The sequence below is a fragment of the Hibiscus syriacus genome, unplaced genomic scaffold (assembly GCF_006381635.1).
Source record: "Hibiscus syriacus cultivar Baekdansim isolate YM2019G1 unplaced genomic scaffold, ASM638163v2 tig00013808_pilon, whole genome shotgun sequence".
Lineage (NCBI taxonomy): Eukaryota > Viridiplantae > Streptophyta > Magnoliopsida > Malvales > Malvaceae > Hibiscus > Hibiscus syriacus.
The window spans coordinates 411,948-425,803 of NW_024062310.1; the positions used below are offsets into that span (position 1 = coordinate 411,948).

Consider the following 13,856-nt stretch of genomic DNA (forward strand, 5'->3'; position numbering starts at 1 on the left):
GCGATTACGTATGGCCAACCATTTGATGCATGGAAATGGAACAAGTTTGGCAAATGCTTTTATCCAACCTTATTAGTTATTACATATATCTTGCTTCAGCGGGTGGATCTAGAATTTTTTTAAGATAGACATACATATATTAATAATATAAAATTTTTATATCAAAATATATATGATAAAATTTCAGGGTGAGCACACGTATATATTAAAAAAAATTTAAATTTAAGAAAAAAATCGAATTCTAAAAAATTTCAAGATAAACAAAACACCAATGTGCATCCGTCTCGCCTTCCTATGTTCTTTGACAAATGAAAAGGGCCACAATGCTCTTCATTCACATCTTAGCTGCAAATCACAAATTTAAATAATAATGTCATATTTGTCAAGTTTCAACCATTCACCCACGTGTTTTTGTTCATTGCGTTCGTTGAAAAAAATCTCAACTTCGCTAAGCAAATGTCGAATTTGCAAATTTAATAATGCATGTAAATAAGACTTTTAAAGATGAAAAAATTTTAAAATTTTTATTATTCGATTCGATTTATATTTAAATTTAAATTTAGAATTAATGAATAGTCTAAACCCAACAAATTTAGTTGGAAGACGAGAATTGGCTTGGGAAGTCATTGAATACAGCTATGAAGGGGGGGGCCCTCCACAATCTACATCAATTTCATTATTTGTGTTACAGCTCATGCTTTTAGGCACGAGAAATTACTAATTTTGGGATTCCATGAGCCATACACATTCGGTACCTCCAGGTCAATTGCTATCCAGAAATTTGTACGATAACTTCAAAATTTTATGTTCTGAAATTATTATTATTATGATTAGATTGACATGACAAACAAGATTAGCCGGTGCTTAATACGTAAACACTGCAAGAAGACGGATACTAGGCTAGACAGGTAGTTCGTTAATCTTAATTTTCCCAAATTCTTACATGTCTCGCTAAAATAATTTTTACACTTAAAAAAGCCCAATCATTTCTTTGCTTTTAATCATTTAATCACATCACCTTAATTTACCACTAATCAGGAACACCGGCTTACTTATACCCTGATTTTTGTAAGTCGGATGGTGAGAGAGATAAGGTCTTTGTTCTCCAAAGCATTAAAAGAAAACCGAGTAAACCTCACTGGAAGTGACTTAGTTCGCAACTCCCAAGGTCTCTTTCGAAGAATCGAAAACGAAGGAAAAGCAGTTGCATTTAAAAACCCAACGTCTCTAGTTAATAATTTCAAACAAAGTTTGCCTCTTTGCTCCTTTTTTTGGGTTTTTTTTATGTGACGTTTGGAAGTTTTTTTCTTAAATGGATCCACCAGCAATAATGAGTGATGACGGGTACAATATATCGGAGATCTGGCAGTATCACGTAAGTTCAGGTCAATTTGGGAACGTGTCGGGTCATTTCGTAGACCCGAATCGAGAGTTATCGGGTAATGATCCGGTGGACCTGGAGCAGCGGCGGCAGAGAGGAGTTGGTGTGAGGCGGAGGCGTGATGGGGAAGATGGGTCGGCTAAGATTGTCTCCACCGGTAGTGGCAACGGCGTGGTATTCATTTTCACTCTGTTTAATTCAACTGAATTTTTTGCTGTTTCTTGTTGGATTCATGGCATTTGTTGCTAATTCGGGCAGAAAATTGATGATGGGAAAAAACTTAAAGCATCAGGCTGTAGAGACGAGCACGATGATTCTAAACTCAAAGTAGAACCCAGTTCAGGCAAGCTAGTGGAAGTGGAACAGAATGCTCAACCACCAGAGCCACCTAAGAAAGATTACATCCATGTCCGTGCTAGAAGGGGTCAAGCTACTGATAGTCACAGTTTAGCAGAAAGGGTAATTTCCTTCATCATTGTCCTGGAAACCATTTTGAAATTCTTGTAATGCATGAAAATCGATATTTCGATACAATGAAGATGCCTTTGGTTAAGGTCGAACAAAATTCATAGCATTTGACATAGATGGAGGGTTTTGCATATGTTTCACTGATCCGAATCGTTCGATGGGCAGGCTAGGAGAGAAAAGATTAGTGAAAGAATGAAAATTCTTCAGGATCTGGTCCCTGGTTGTAATAAGGTATACTGATGAAAGTTCTTAAACTGTTTCTTGTTGCTACCATATTGAAACTTCTCTTCAGTTTCTTGCTAAGGTGTTTAGTGTACCCAGGTTATTGGCAAGGCTCTTGTCCTTGATGAGATAATTAATTACATCCAATCACTACAACTTCAGGTCGAGGTGTGTATCCTTTCACTTATTGATCGCTTTTTATTTTACATTTTCCCGTCTCGAACGAACATTCTGAAACATTATTACCGGGGTTGCAGTTCTTGTCAATGAAGCTTGAAGCAGTCAATTCAAGAATGAACCCTGCCATTGAAGTATTCCCTCTTAAAGATGTTAGTACTTATTCTGCTGTTGACTGTGTAGTTTATCACATTCTTTTCTAGTTGTTAGCATCGGCACATGCTTTCTACTTTGAAGTTCTGCAAACCTAAAGTTAGAGGCTCACAAGTCATATAGAAATTGAACTATGTTTGGCCTAGAATCCATGTCTGGTTGAAGAGCACATCGGTACCGTGTTAAACATTTAGTTTCTATAGAATCTTTGTCGTAGATCTGGTTTTCTATCATTGAATTCATTGTCTTACTTGCAGTGTCTCCTAGATTTGTATATGTTATAACAATTGATTTGGCATTTCAGTATGGACAACAAACGCTTGATACGACTGGGATGGCATTTGGTTCGCAAGGAACAAGGGAATTCAGTCGCGGTACATCACCAGAGTGGTTGCATATTCGCGGTGGTTTTGAAAGAACAACGTAATCTCGAAAATTCCTTGTCAAGCAGCAATAATAACATTCATTTCCAATGTATATTGCATCTCGGTATACCGAAGAGAGTATACTTTCTTTCCCAGGACATGAGGCTTCCAGCCGGCATTGCTGTCTTAAAGAAGGCTAAAGTTAGTACCTGAACATCTTCGTTGTTGTGTTTCAGAGAATGTGTCCTTTTACATCATCTATTGTTTTATCAGGCTTTACAGCCTTCTCTGTACTAATACCTGAACAGAATCTCGTAGAATCGTAATTGTTGTTGTACAAGAAAGCTGCTTTGTTCAGAATTACAGATGCTTACATGTTGTGTCAACTTTGTTTTAACGTTGTGTTTGTTAAAAAAAATAAAATTGTAATAAATAAATACACCAAAACATCTGTGGCCTTTTCTATTCCAACGTTTTCTCCAAGAGAGCTGGAAAAACTTGGATAATCTTTTAGTCTGCTGGCTCTTGTCCAGTGATTCTTCATCACCATCAAAATCATCTTCATTCTCATGAACTAAATAAATCCCGGTTTTCTTCAGCTCTACGCCCAGGTTTCGCCTTGTCACTTTGATCTTTAAACCATCCTCCAACAATGAAACCATGCGAAGATATGCCGGATATCGACACAAGCGAACATCGTCTTGGTTTGTCTTCGGTACCCCAATTAAGTGCAAGACAGTGGTGAATATTGCCTTGTCACCATCGAAGATCTGCGCTTGAACTTCCACCACCGAAGGTATTTGATCTCTCAGTTCATCTGGCATATATGATGGTTAATGGAAACATCTGTCACCATTATCACCCCAGTTTGATTTCTCAGGTTATTGAGATAAACCTGCAAAACCATAGTTCGTTTTGTTGGATATTGAAGACTTGAAGTGAAAATTTGTTTTAAAGATCGTTATCCTATACATTAACCAATGATACTGTTAACCTTAGAGAGCCTTTTCTTTGCTGCAGTAGCTCATGTACAACGTCCTCGAGGACTCTATTAACTCAAGGCCTGGAATATCCGCTAACTTCTCGCAATTTGTGAGGTTTAAATCTTTTAAGCCCTCTAAATTGAAATGATCAGATAGATTCTCCAATGAAATACAGTTTGCAACATTCAAGTTCTCTAAACTTGAGGGAAGTGGAGAGAGGGACTCGAGCTTTTCACAGTTGGGCAGTCGGAGATCTCTGAGAACTTCTCCGAAACCATCTGGGATTTCACCACATTCTCCAGACCCAAACATCGAATTATTGTAATGACTACAGATTTGTGAAAAATGTTGGCAATACTACTAATGGTGAATTCGGTTGCACTTGTGTACTCTGTTTCTCTCCCGTTTTCAGTACCTGCAAGCTTGTGATCGAAGGTTTCCGGTAATTCCTTACAGCTTACTTTATATACTACTAACTCCACTCTTTCTTCGTAAGGGATTCCATAAAAGTGAAAAATTTGAGGCATTTTTGTACTCATCCTCTTGAGTTTGTCCCTCAAATACAGGTAGTTTCACCCTAGGCCTCGGTATCATGGACCCCGAGCTCCCAAATGACCCCCTTGTCCTTTCCTTGTGTCGGAACCATCTTTCGGTTGGACTCGGAATTAAGCTTCGACTTGGAAAATATGGATTGGAGTCGCCACCGATTATTTATTTTAAAGCAAATGGGTTGATCGGATACCTTATTTATTACCTGATCTGCGTCTTACCAAAGATATGTCGGATTCGGGAGTCGGTTACAGTCAAGGAAGGGTTAGCCCCCTTGAACTGCCATTTCGATACTATATAATTTCTAGTTGTCTTAAAAAATTATAAGTTTAAATTAAAAGGTAAAATAACGATTCCAACCACTTACCTCTAATCGATTTGAAAGTATATCCAAAAAAATCGAGAAACGAATTAACGGAAAAATGTAAAAAATAAAAATAAAAATAAAGAGAGAAAAATAAATAAATAAAATAGATAAAATAAATAAAACAAAAGAAAGTAATAATAATGATAAATATACATAATAACAGCAAGAAGAAAGTAAAAATAAGTAAATAAATAAACATATAAATAAAATATAAGGAAAATAAAATAATAAAAATAATATATATATATATATATATATAATAAAAGATATGAAAAAAAAGATCAAAACATATAAAGATGACGTTATATAAAAACAAATAATATACCAAATAATAATAATAATAATAATAATAACAAAACAAAAAATCACCTAACACCACTAATACCACCTAACGGGAAGAAATTGAAAAAGCGAGCCCTATAAAATAGTAATATATATAATATAATATTTAATAAGATAATTAAAAAATAATAAAAATATATACATACATGAACGTTAGGAAAACAAAATAAATAAATAAATAAAATATATATGATAAGATATAAAAAATAAAAAAATAAAAAGATTAAAATAAAATAGAATATATATATATATATATATAAAATAACGTATAAAAAAATAATAGTAATAAGAAATAAGAAAAAAAGTGAACAAATAAAAATAATAAAAATAATAAAAGGACTAAATTAAAAGGAAAACAAAATTGGGGGTATATATAAAAAGAAATTTAATGTGCAAATTCGATTTAGGGGGCAAAGTAAAAGGATTTAAACTCAAAAGGACTAAAAATGAGATTTTCCCTTTTTAAACAGAAACACGCGGGTCACATGGTATTGGATCGGGTCGTGGGTCAGTTAAATGGGTACTATAAGTACCACTTATATGCCAAAATCCCTCATTTCCTTTCCTTCCAAATGAATGCTCCCCCCCCCCTTTGATCATATTTCCTCTGTAATGTTCATGGGGTGTTCTTCGTTTTGAAGAACACCCACCGTATAAACCCAGAAATGGTCACCGTGCCGCCTCACCGCCGTCGTTCATTGGCGGAATTTTTTTAAACAATTTTCGAAAGCTTTTCAAAACCACTTTTTTAAAAATCAAAACGTATTTTTTAAAAATATAAACCTCGGGGGCTAGATCTACAAATGAAGATCTTGAAAACGCCCCTCCGTTCATCGGTTTTTCGAAGCAAAAACGGAAAAAGGGAGAGAAACAAGCCACGTCAAGCAAGAACCGAAGCAATATAGGTAAAAATACCTCTTTTATTTCTCTTTGAACCGTACACACTCTTTGATTTTCTCTTATTTCCTTTGCTTTTCTCGTGTGTATAGTGTGTGTGCCTTGTTTGATTTACGAGCTTTTTTATACACAAAAAGAATTGCTATTTTAGACTAATTTGAGTCCTAATCGAACTCTACTGTGTTGGTTATTGGTGTCCCATACATGCACGCCGATTGGAGGCCGAAAATGTGGGATTGTTGCTTGAAATTCGGACACGGGTGAGAAGAATCCACAGAAGAAATGGCGTTGTGGGGGAGATGGGGTTAGGGTTCCACGTGGGCTGCTGCTGGGCTTGTAGTTCCTTGGGCCAGCTGGTAACATGGGTCCTGAAATATAAATAAAAGATTAATATATGCTTATATAATAGAGAAAATAACCTCAGTGACCGAAAATGCCTTATAATATATGATTTTAACCAACTTTTTTTGGATTTGCGAAAATGACCAACAAAATCGCAACGCGATATTAAATTCGCAACGCGAATTCCAATTTCACAACTCAGTTTCCAAATTCGCGTTGCGATAGTCGGAATTCGCGTTGCGATAGTCCAAAATCATTGCGATTTTCTAAATTCGCGTTGCGATTTTCCAAATTCGCGTTGCGATAGTCCGAATTAAGCTTATCTTATTTAATTGTTGTAGGATTATAATTCGCATTTGCTTCTTAAGAATTTTCCCTAAAAAGATAATATCCGCGCGGACGTGTCGAAGACACGTATTACCATTACCATTACCATTACCATTACCACGACCATTACCACGACCACGACCACGACCCCGACCCGACCCGAGACGAGACGAGACGGACGGCGGCAGCGGTGCGCGAGAGTCCCCCTTGTTCTCTTTCACTCAACAAGGAAGTGGGAAATCCAAGCCTTAAATACCCATTCCCAATAGTGTTTCCAATACTATGTGGGATTGAGCATTACCAACACTTGTTTCCAATGCTAAGTTGAAACATTTAACATTTGGAAGTTGGAACACATTTAACACATTTAACACTTCTCTTACCCCAACTTTCGCTAAGTACATTGCCTTCTCAAGCATTGATTAAACCTTCTCATTTAATCATTAACATAGATCATATGCTTAGCTACTTAAAATATAAAACAATAATTACGTTTGTCATTGTAGGTAATACCACTAGTGCATGAGAATCACATAAGATTTGTTGAAATTGTGGGGTGGAAATATAATCAACACAATACGAATGTGTTCCAAAAGGATGCATCTACATCTTGGCCACCGAGTATGATGTTCACTTGGTTAAATGTATTTCAACTTCCAAATGTTAAATGTTAAATCTTTCAACTTAGCATTGGAAACAAGTGTTGGTAATGCTCAATCCCACATAGTATTGGAAACACTATTGGGAATGGGTATTTAAGGCTTAGATTTCCCACTTTCTTGTTGAGTGAAAGAGAACAAGGGGGACTCTCGCGCACTGCCGCCGCCGTCCGTCTCGGGTCGGGTCGGGTCGGGTCGTGGTTGTGGTCGTAGAGTCGTGGTCGTGGTAATACGTGTCTTCGACACGTCCGCGCGGATACTATCTTTTTAGGGAAAATTCTTAAGAAACAAATGCGAATTATAATCCTACAACAATTAAATAAGATAAGCTTAATTCGGACTACCGCAACGCGAATTTAGAAAAGCGCAATGATTTTGGACTATCGCAACGCGAATTCCGACTATCGCAACGCGAATTTGGAAACTGAGTTGTGAAATTGGAATTCGCGTTGCGATTTTGTTGGTCATTTTCGTAAATCCAAAAAAAGTTGGTTAAAATCGTATATTATAAGGCATTTTCAGTCACTGAGATTATTTTCTCTATATAATATAGTATGAACGTATGACATAGTACATATATTATATACTATAATAAAATATTATGGACAAAGAAAAATGTGTGTCTACACCTTGCATCAGCATATACCCCTTGAGGCATTTTTGTTCCACTATTACCCCTCATCTGAATATCTAAGTATGCTGGATTTTTTTGAACTCTTGTGATTTTGACTGAAGAATACCAGGCTCATCTGGTTGGTATGAGAATTGTGACTTATCATCTATCACAGTCACCAACATAGGCTTTTTTCCATCAGTTTTAGAAGGGTTAGTGGTCTTAACCTTGTCACTTCTTGAGCTCGTTTGTTCCTGCACCGCATTCCTCCCAGTCATAATCTTCAGGATATCTTCCACATAAGTTTGGTTCGTTGTCATCCTTGACTTCAAGTTGCTTATACGATTATCTTGTGTCTCGCACCACTTGAGAGAGTTGGTTTATCCGTTGTTTGCTTCACCAGCTTCGTTAAATCCTCAATCTGCTTTTGTATTGCAGAATGATCAGTGGAATCTGTAATGTTTTGGTTCTTATTTGGCATACTCAGTCTGCAAAATGTAAGGAATTTAGGCTCTGATGTCGAATTGTTATGAACTTTCAAGAGAATGAGAATTATCGAGGTAAAATAGAGAAGCGAAGAAGAAATGAGTTCAGGAAACAGAAGACTTCATTCAATAATTCGACTATTCTGCTTGCCCAGTACAATGTTTTATTTGTTTACCATGTACCAATCACCAGGTAATGCAGCTAGTTGTCCTTTCTGTAAGCAATCTGTGCAGGTGTTGTAGAAACTTTCATCCTTGCTGGGATGCAGTTTGCATCGGACTTGCTGCCAAGTCCATCACCAGGTATTACTTCTCCATTTTTAATGCTTCTCACATGCATGACCCATGTGATCATCACATGCTCTAATTTTCCCCAATTCTTCGTTCTAAATTCCTAACCCTTTCTCTGACTTCCCCAATTCATTTGCTTCGAGCCTCCCTTATTCCCTCCTAATCGTAACATGAATCTGACAACTTGCTCATCTGCCTACCTAATACAAATAAGCTTTTCAAGTTTTAAGTCCAATAAATCATATCTAGTATTCTATATGCGTGCGTATATACAGTTATATGCCAATGATTTTCAAAGACAGCGATGATTTTATCGAGATCCGACGGTCTGCAATGCATTCCGGACTCTGAGAAGCTCTCGTTTTGCACAATGTCATCCCATGCCCCTAAGCTTGATCATGCATCCAAATCGTGTCGTCCTCACCATTTTCTTGGACAATTTCAGAAATTGGTTTCGCCATTTGACTCTTGCACCTAGTGCATTCAGTCAGTTTCCGTCGTCATCATCATCCAGGATAATCAGAACCCGTTTTTCATTAACATTCTTTTGGATTTTTGCGGCATTCGCATCAACTTTGTTCGCAGAAATCTGCCATTTTGTTCTACGTAATTTGATGCGAGAATTTGTGACCACTTCCAAATAAATAGCAATCAGACAAAGGCGGCGCATCCCTCGACAACGTGCAGAACCGTGCCACGATATGTCAAAAATACATAATTGGCTGAAATTCTTGTAGTACTTAGCTGATGGTACCTTCAATGAGAAGCCATTACAGTGGGGGAGCATAGGATTCTCCAAACACAACACATTTATGTTCCAAAACTAAGATTCAAATGGAACAGATGAGACAAAATGTGCCGTATTCTAATCTTTATGTTATATATTCTACCCTACCTAAGCTACTTAATGCTTGTTTTTTTATATTAAAAAGAAGTTCCTGGTATTCCTATCTGGGATTATTCTGGATTAATTCATGTCCATCAACAATTATACATTCATTTTGCAGACAGATTGGCTATATACCTTTAAGACATGTATTCATATAGATAAACAAAAAACAGGAACAAATACGATTAAATTTAGCAGCTCCAACAAAGAGTGGTTCAAAATGGTGAGAGCATAAGCTTGTGGACCATGGCTGCAGCCAGGCAGATGTGCCATGTTCCCTAAGGGATCAAGTTCATCCCATTATTTAAGAAAATGTTAAATTTAGTTTAATATGTTAAGAAAAAATAAAAAAAAATTATATACTCATTATTTTTAAGAAAATAATATTATTAAAATTTTGGATTAATTATTAAATTTTTGAATCCGTCATTGGTCGCAACTTGAAAATATTACAGTAGATGTCGATATCAGTTGGTACTAGTAGGGGTGAGCATTCGATCGAGTTGAGTCAAAATTTTTTGAGTTATTCGAGTTAAAGAGTCGTATTTTACAACTCAAACTTAACTTGAAATTTTTTCGAGTCGGGTTGAGTTTAAGAAATTCGAGTCTAGTTATTTGAGTTTATGTAATAATTTTATTATAATTATTTATAGTATTATGGCAATGATTTGTTCCATTTTTTTTTTGAATTTATCTAACTGTAGACATCCATTTTCTTAAAAGATAGAACTAGCAAGAGTTCATATCCTAAGAGGACTCTTCCACCACCATATCTTTTAAAGCAACAACTACACCAACAAACGTGCAACAACCGAGCAAGGAGTCTAGTTGCATTAGGATTCTATTGTTAATAGGATTCTAAAAATAGTTAGTTTTTTTCACTATAAATACATGTAATCCTCCCCATTTGTAAGACAATGATTTACATAGAAGATACAGAGGAAAGCACGAAAAAATACAAAGGCAAAGCTATTGTAAACGATTCGAAAAGGAAATAAAAGGTAACATCTTTTTTACATTGATTCGTTCATTTCTCGCATGTGCATGTTATTTTTCTTGAGATTTGGTTTGAATAACCCAAAGCGTGGGTTGCGCCGATGACCAAAAAAAGGGTGGGGTTTCGAAGTTTTTAACCTAGATCTACTCCCGAGACATTTTCATTTTTTAAAGTATTTAATATTCCCCCTAAGTCAATCTTAATCTTTAATTTTCCTTGAAATTTACCCTTTAATTTTACGTTTATATTAATTTCGTCCCCTATATATATATTTTTAATTATATTTTTAATTTATTTATTATATTCTCTTTTTTATTTATATTATATTATTTTCATTATATATATCTTATATCATTATATATATATATATATATATATATATATATGTATAGATGTATTAATTTTTCTCCATTTACTATATATATATTTTTTTAATATTATATTTTATACGTTTATATATATATATATTTTCTTAATATTCTATTTTTATTTATTTATATATATTATATTTTTACTTTATTTTTTTTTCTATTATTTTTTAAATATCATGTATATCTTTATTTTATATTTATTTTATTTAGTATTATATATTTTTTTTATTTGTTTTAGTAAATACTACTTTATATGTACACATTATTTTTATTCCTTTTTAATTTCTTTTACATTTTTTATTTTTTTACTCTATTAATATTTTCCCTTTATCTGTGTCTTTGTTTTTAACATTTTATTCATTTTGTTTATTTTTTTTTTAATTTTTTTTACGTGTTTTGTTATTTTCCATTTTTTCTTGTTTTATTTATTATTCTCACGTTTGCACACTTGCTATCGTAATTCGATTTTATACTCTGCTACTAGTCAAACGTTTTTATCTTTTAAGGGTATTCAAATCAATCAATTGTAAGTAATTTGAATCGGGTCTGTTAAATTTTAATTTAAATTTCGAATTTTCGCAACTAAGACAACCGACAAATTAATTGGTACCGAAAGGGCGGTTCAAGGGTGCTAATCTTTCCTTGACCGTAACCGACTCCCGAACCCAACACATTTCTGGTAAAAACACAGATCAGGTAAGATGGTGTCCGACCCACCTAAATTCATTTTAAAATGGCCGGTGGCGACTTCAATCCACATTTTTCAAGTCGAAACCCAATTCCGGGGCCCAACCGAAAGACGGTTATGACAACTTGGCGACTCCGCTGGGGACAGGTAAGTGAGTCAGGCTAAGGTAATTTCAATTGTCTTTTTAACGAAAAGGGTAAGTTTAAATTTTAAGGTAACATTTCGATCCTTTTTTATTTACTTTTGATTATATTTTTGGGTAAATAGTTGTACTAATCGTTTTCTCGTGATTTTAGCCTTCAAATCTTTTTCATTTAAGGCTCTACACCTTAGCTCTAAACCCTATCTTAAGTGGGAGTAAAAGCGACGCCTTCGTGTGAATTTATTCACCGTGCGGGCCTAGCAAGTAGCCTTCGTGATTCATATACCTTATGTCTTCGTGTGAATTTATTCACCGTGCGGGCATAAGGGAATGTGTCCTCTCGAGTTTAACTTAGTCCACACAAGCCTGTGATGGATTTAGGACTAAGGGTCTGGCAAGCCCAAGGGGGCACCAGCACGGAGAACTCGGGTACCGTTTTTAGAACCTAAATCGGGAAACCATGGAGAATTAGAGCCTGCCCCGAAATCATATTCCAAAACCTAGGATATTTTTACCCTAACCATTTTTTTTTTGTGTTTTTTTCTTTCGTCATTATTTTTATTTTTATTTTACTAATCCTTTTGCCTTTGTGTTTATTTTCTAGCATTTGCATCATAACAAGAGGCTATTGATCCTTAAAAAGCGTTTGTTAAACACAAAATAAATCTGAATTAATGAACAAAGGTGTTGTAATACAAGAGATTAAAAACGCTGAGGCACAACTATGGTCCGAGAAGACTCAGAAAGAGAAGGGAGACAGTCTTCAGGGAAATTATGTGTCAAAGCTTGTTAGTTACGCATCTGTCAGCCTGAAATAAAATGATGTCCAAGAACTGCGAAATATTTGGGACAGTTGGGGGAATGACAGAAAGCAGAAGTTCAGCCAACGATATGGTGATATTGCCCTCTTACTCCATGTCAAGGCTGATGAGCCCCTGCTCCGAGCATTAATTCAATTCTGGAACCCGGGATATAGTTGTTTCACCTTTAACCGGGAGGACATGGTGCCCACAATTGAAGAGTATACTACCATACTGCACTACGAAAACATCATACTAGAAAGGGCATATATCAAACACATCAAGAGTCAGTCTTTCAAGAACGGACTAGCTGAGATTGCAGGGGTTGATGAAAAATTGGTGATTGATCGACTTCGACACAAAGGTAACGGGGAAGGAATCGAGTGAATTCACATAAGGCAGCTAATGAAGAACCACCATGATGAATGGAAGACTATAGACTTTTTTGCACTAGGTCTGTATGATCTGGTTATCTTTCCGAAAACTTTGGGCTACATCGACGTAGCCGTGGTAGAGCTATTCGAATAACTTCCAAGGCGAGTCAACCCAGCACTGGCCATCTTAGCCGAAACCTTTCGATCTCTCAACCATTGCAGAAGAACTGGCGGAGAAAAGTTCGTTGGGTGTATTCAGCTCCTTCAAGTCTAGATTAACGGCCACTTTTGGAAGACTAATGGGGTAGCCTATTGCCGATTCAGCACTACCTATTCACCTTCAGGAGAATTCATCACTAGGAAATGGCATGAAGATGCTTCAAAGGAAAAGTGGATGAAAGTTTTTACACATCTTTAGGATTGGGATATTACCTGAAAAGCCCCCTGGTTGTTCTTCGGTGACGTTCTTTTCCAGTGTGGGGATTCTGATACTATGACCTTACTCGGACTTTGGGGTGCAGTTGGAAATGCTCCGTTGTTAGCACTTAGACAGTATGGGGCACGTCACTTTGTCCCGGTAACATGCGGGCTAGCTAGATCAGAGTTTGTGTATAATGGTAACAGTTATAAGAAGAGGATCAAGGAAGCAGCTAATTCGTGGAAGAAAGTATACCGAATGTATGTTATGGCTGCCAGAGACATGCTTACTCCGGATTATGTGGAGTGGCGAAGACTGAGAAAGAATGATAACATCCCGGTGCCAGAATGTGAAGACACCCGGACCATGGAAGAATATCTCAGGCATGTCCCTTCTGAACTTGAGATAGCTAAGGCGGAGTTTGAAGCTGTGAATAACGAGCTGAAACAGAAGGTTAAAGAACTGGAAGCTGAACATTATCAATGGAAGCTAGATGCCGAATCTCAGAAAGATGGAGCAGACAAGCTGGAAAGAGAACAGAAAAGAGTTCGTTTTG

General features: G+C 36.1%; 1 protein-coding gene across 2 annotated transcripts; it reads left to right on the top strand.

Moving 5' to 3' along the window:
- Positions 1 to 812: 812 nt before the first annotated feature.
- On the top strand, positions 813 to 3,152 carry LOC120206495 (transcription factor BHLH089-like). 2 transcript variants are annotated; one of them, XM_039206129.1, is made up of 7 exons: positions 813 to 908; positions 1,326 to 1,555; positions 1,640 to 1,840; positions 2,015 to 2,080; positions 2,171 to 2,239; positions 2,329 to 2,400; positions 2,706 to 3,152. In XM_039206129.1, the coding sequence occupies exons 2-7, from the start codon at positions 1,331 to 1,333 to the stop codon at positions 2,826 to 2,828; spliced, it is 756 nt and encodes a 251-aa protein (XP_039062060.1). In that variant the 5' UTR covers positions 813 to 908; positions 1,326 to 1,330; the 3' UTR covers positions 2,829 to 3,152. The 2 variants fall into 2 exon arrangements, with proteins under 2 accessions (XP_039062060.1, XP_039062059.1); XM_039206128.1 differs by lacking the exon at positions 813 to 908 and having other exon boundaries at positions 1,061 to 1,555.
- The last annotated feature ends 10,704 nt before the right edge of the window (positions 3,153 to 13,856 follow it).

What these genes read in the sequence shown, in the direction of transcription:
- LOC120206495 (XM_039206128.1), top strand. Translation starts at nt 1,313, where the DNA reads ATGGATCCACCAGCAATAATGAGTGATGACGGGTACAATATATCGGAG. An exon ending in GTCACAGTTTAGCAGAAAGG is followed by an intron (nt 1,841 to 2,014) that starts GTAATTTCCTTC and finishes TTCGATGGGCAG; the next exon opens with GCTAGGAGAGAAAAGATTAG. An exon ending in TGGTCCCTGGTTGTAATAAG is followed by an intron (nt 2,081 to 2,170) that starts GTATACTGATGA and finishes TAGTGTACCCAG; the next exon opens with GTTATTGGCAAGGCTCTTGT.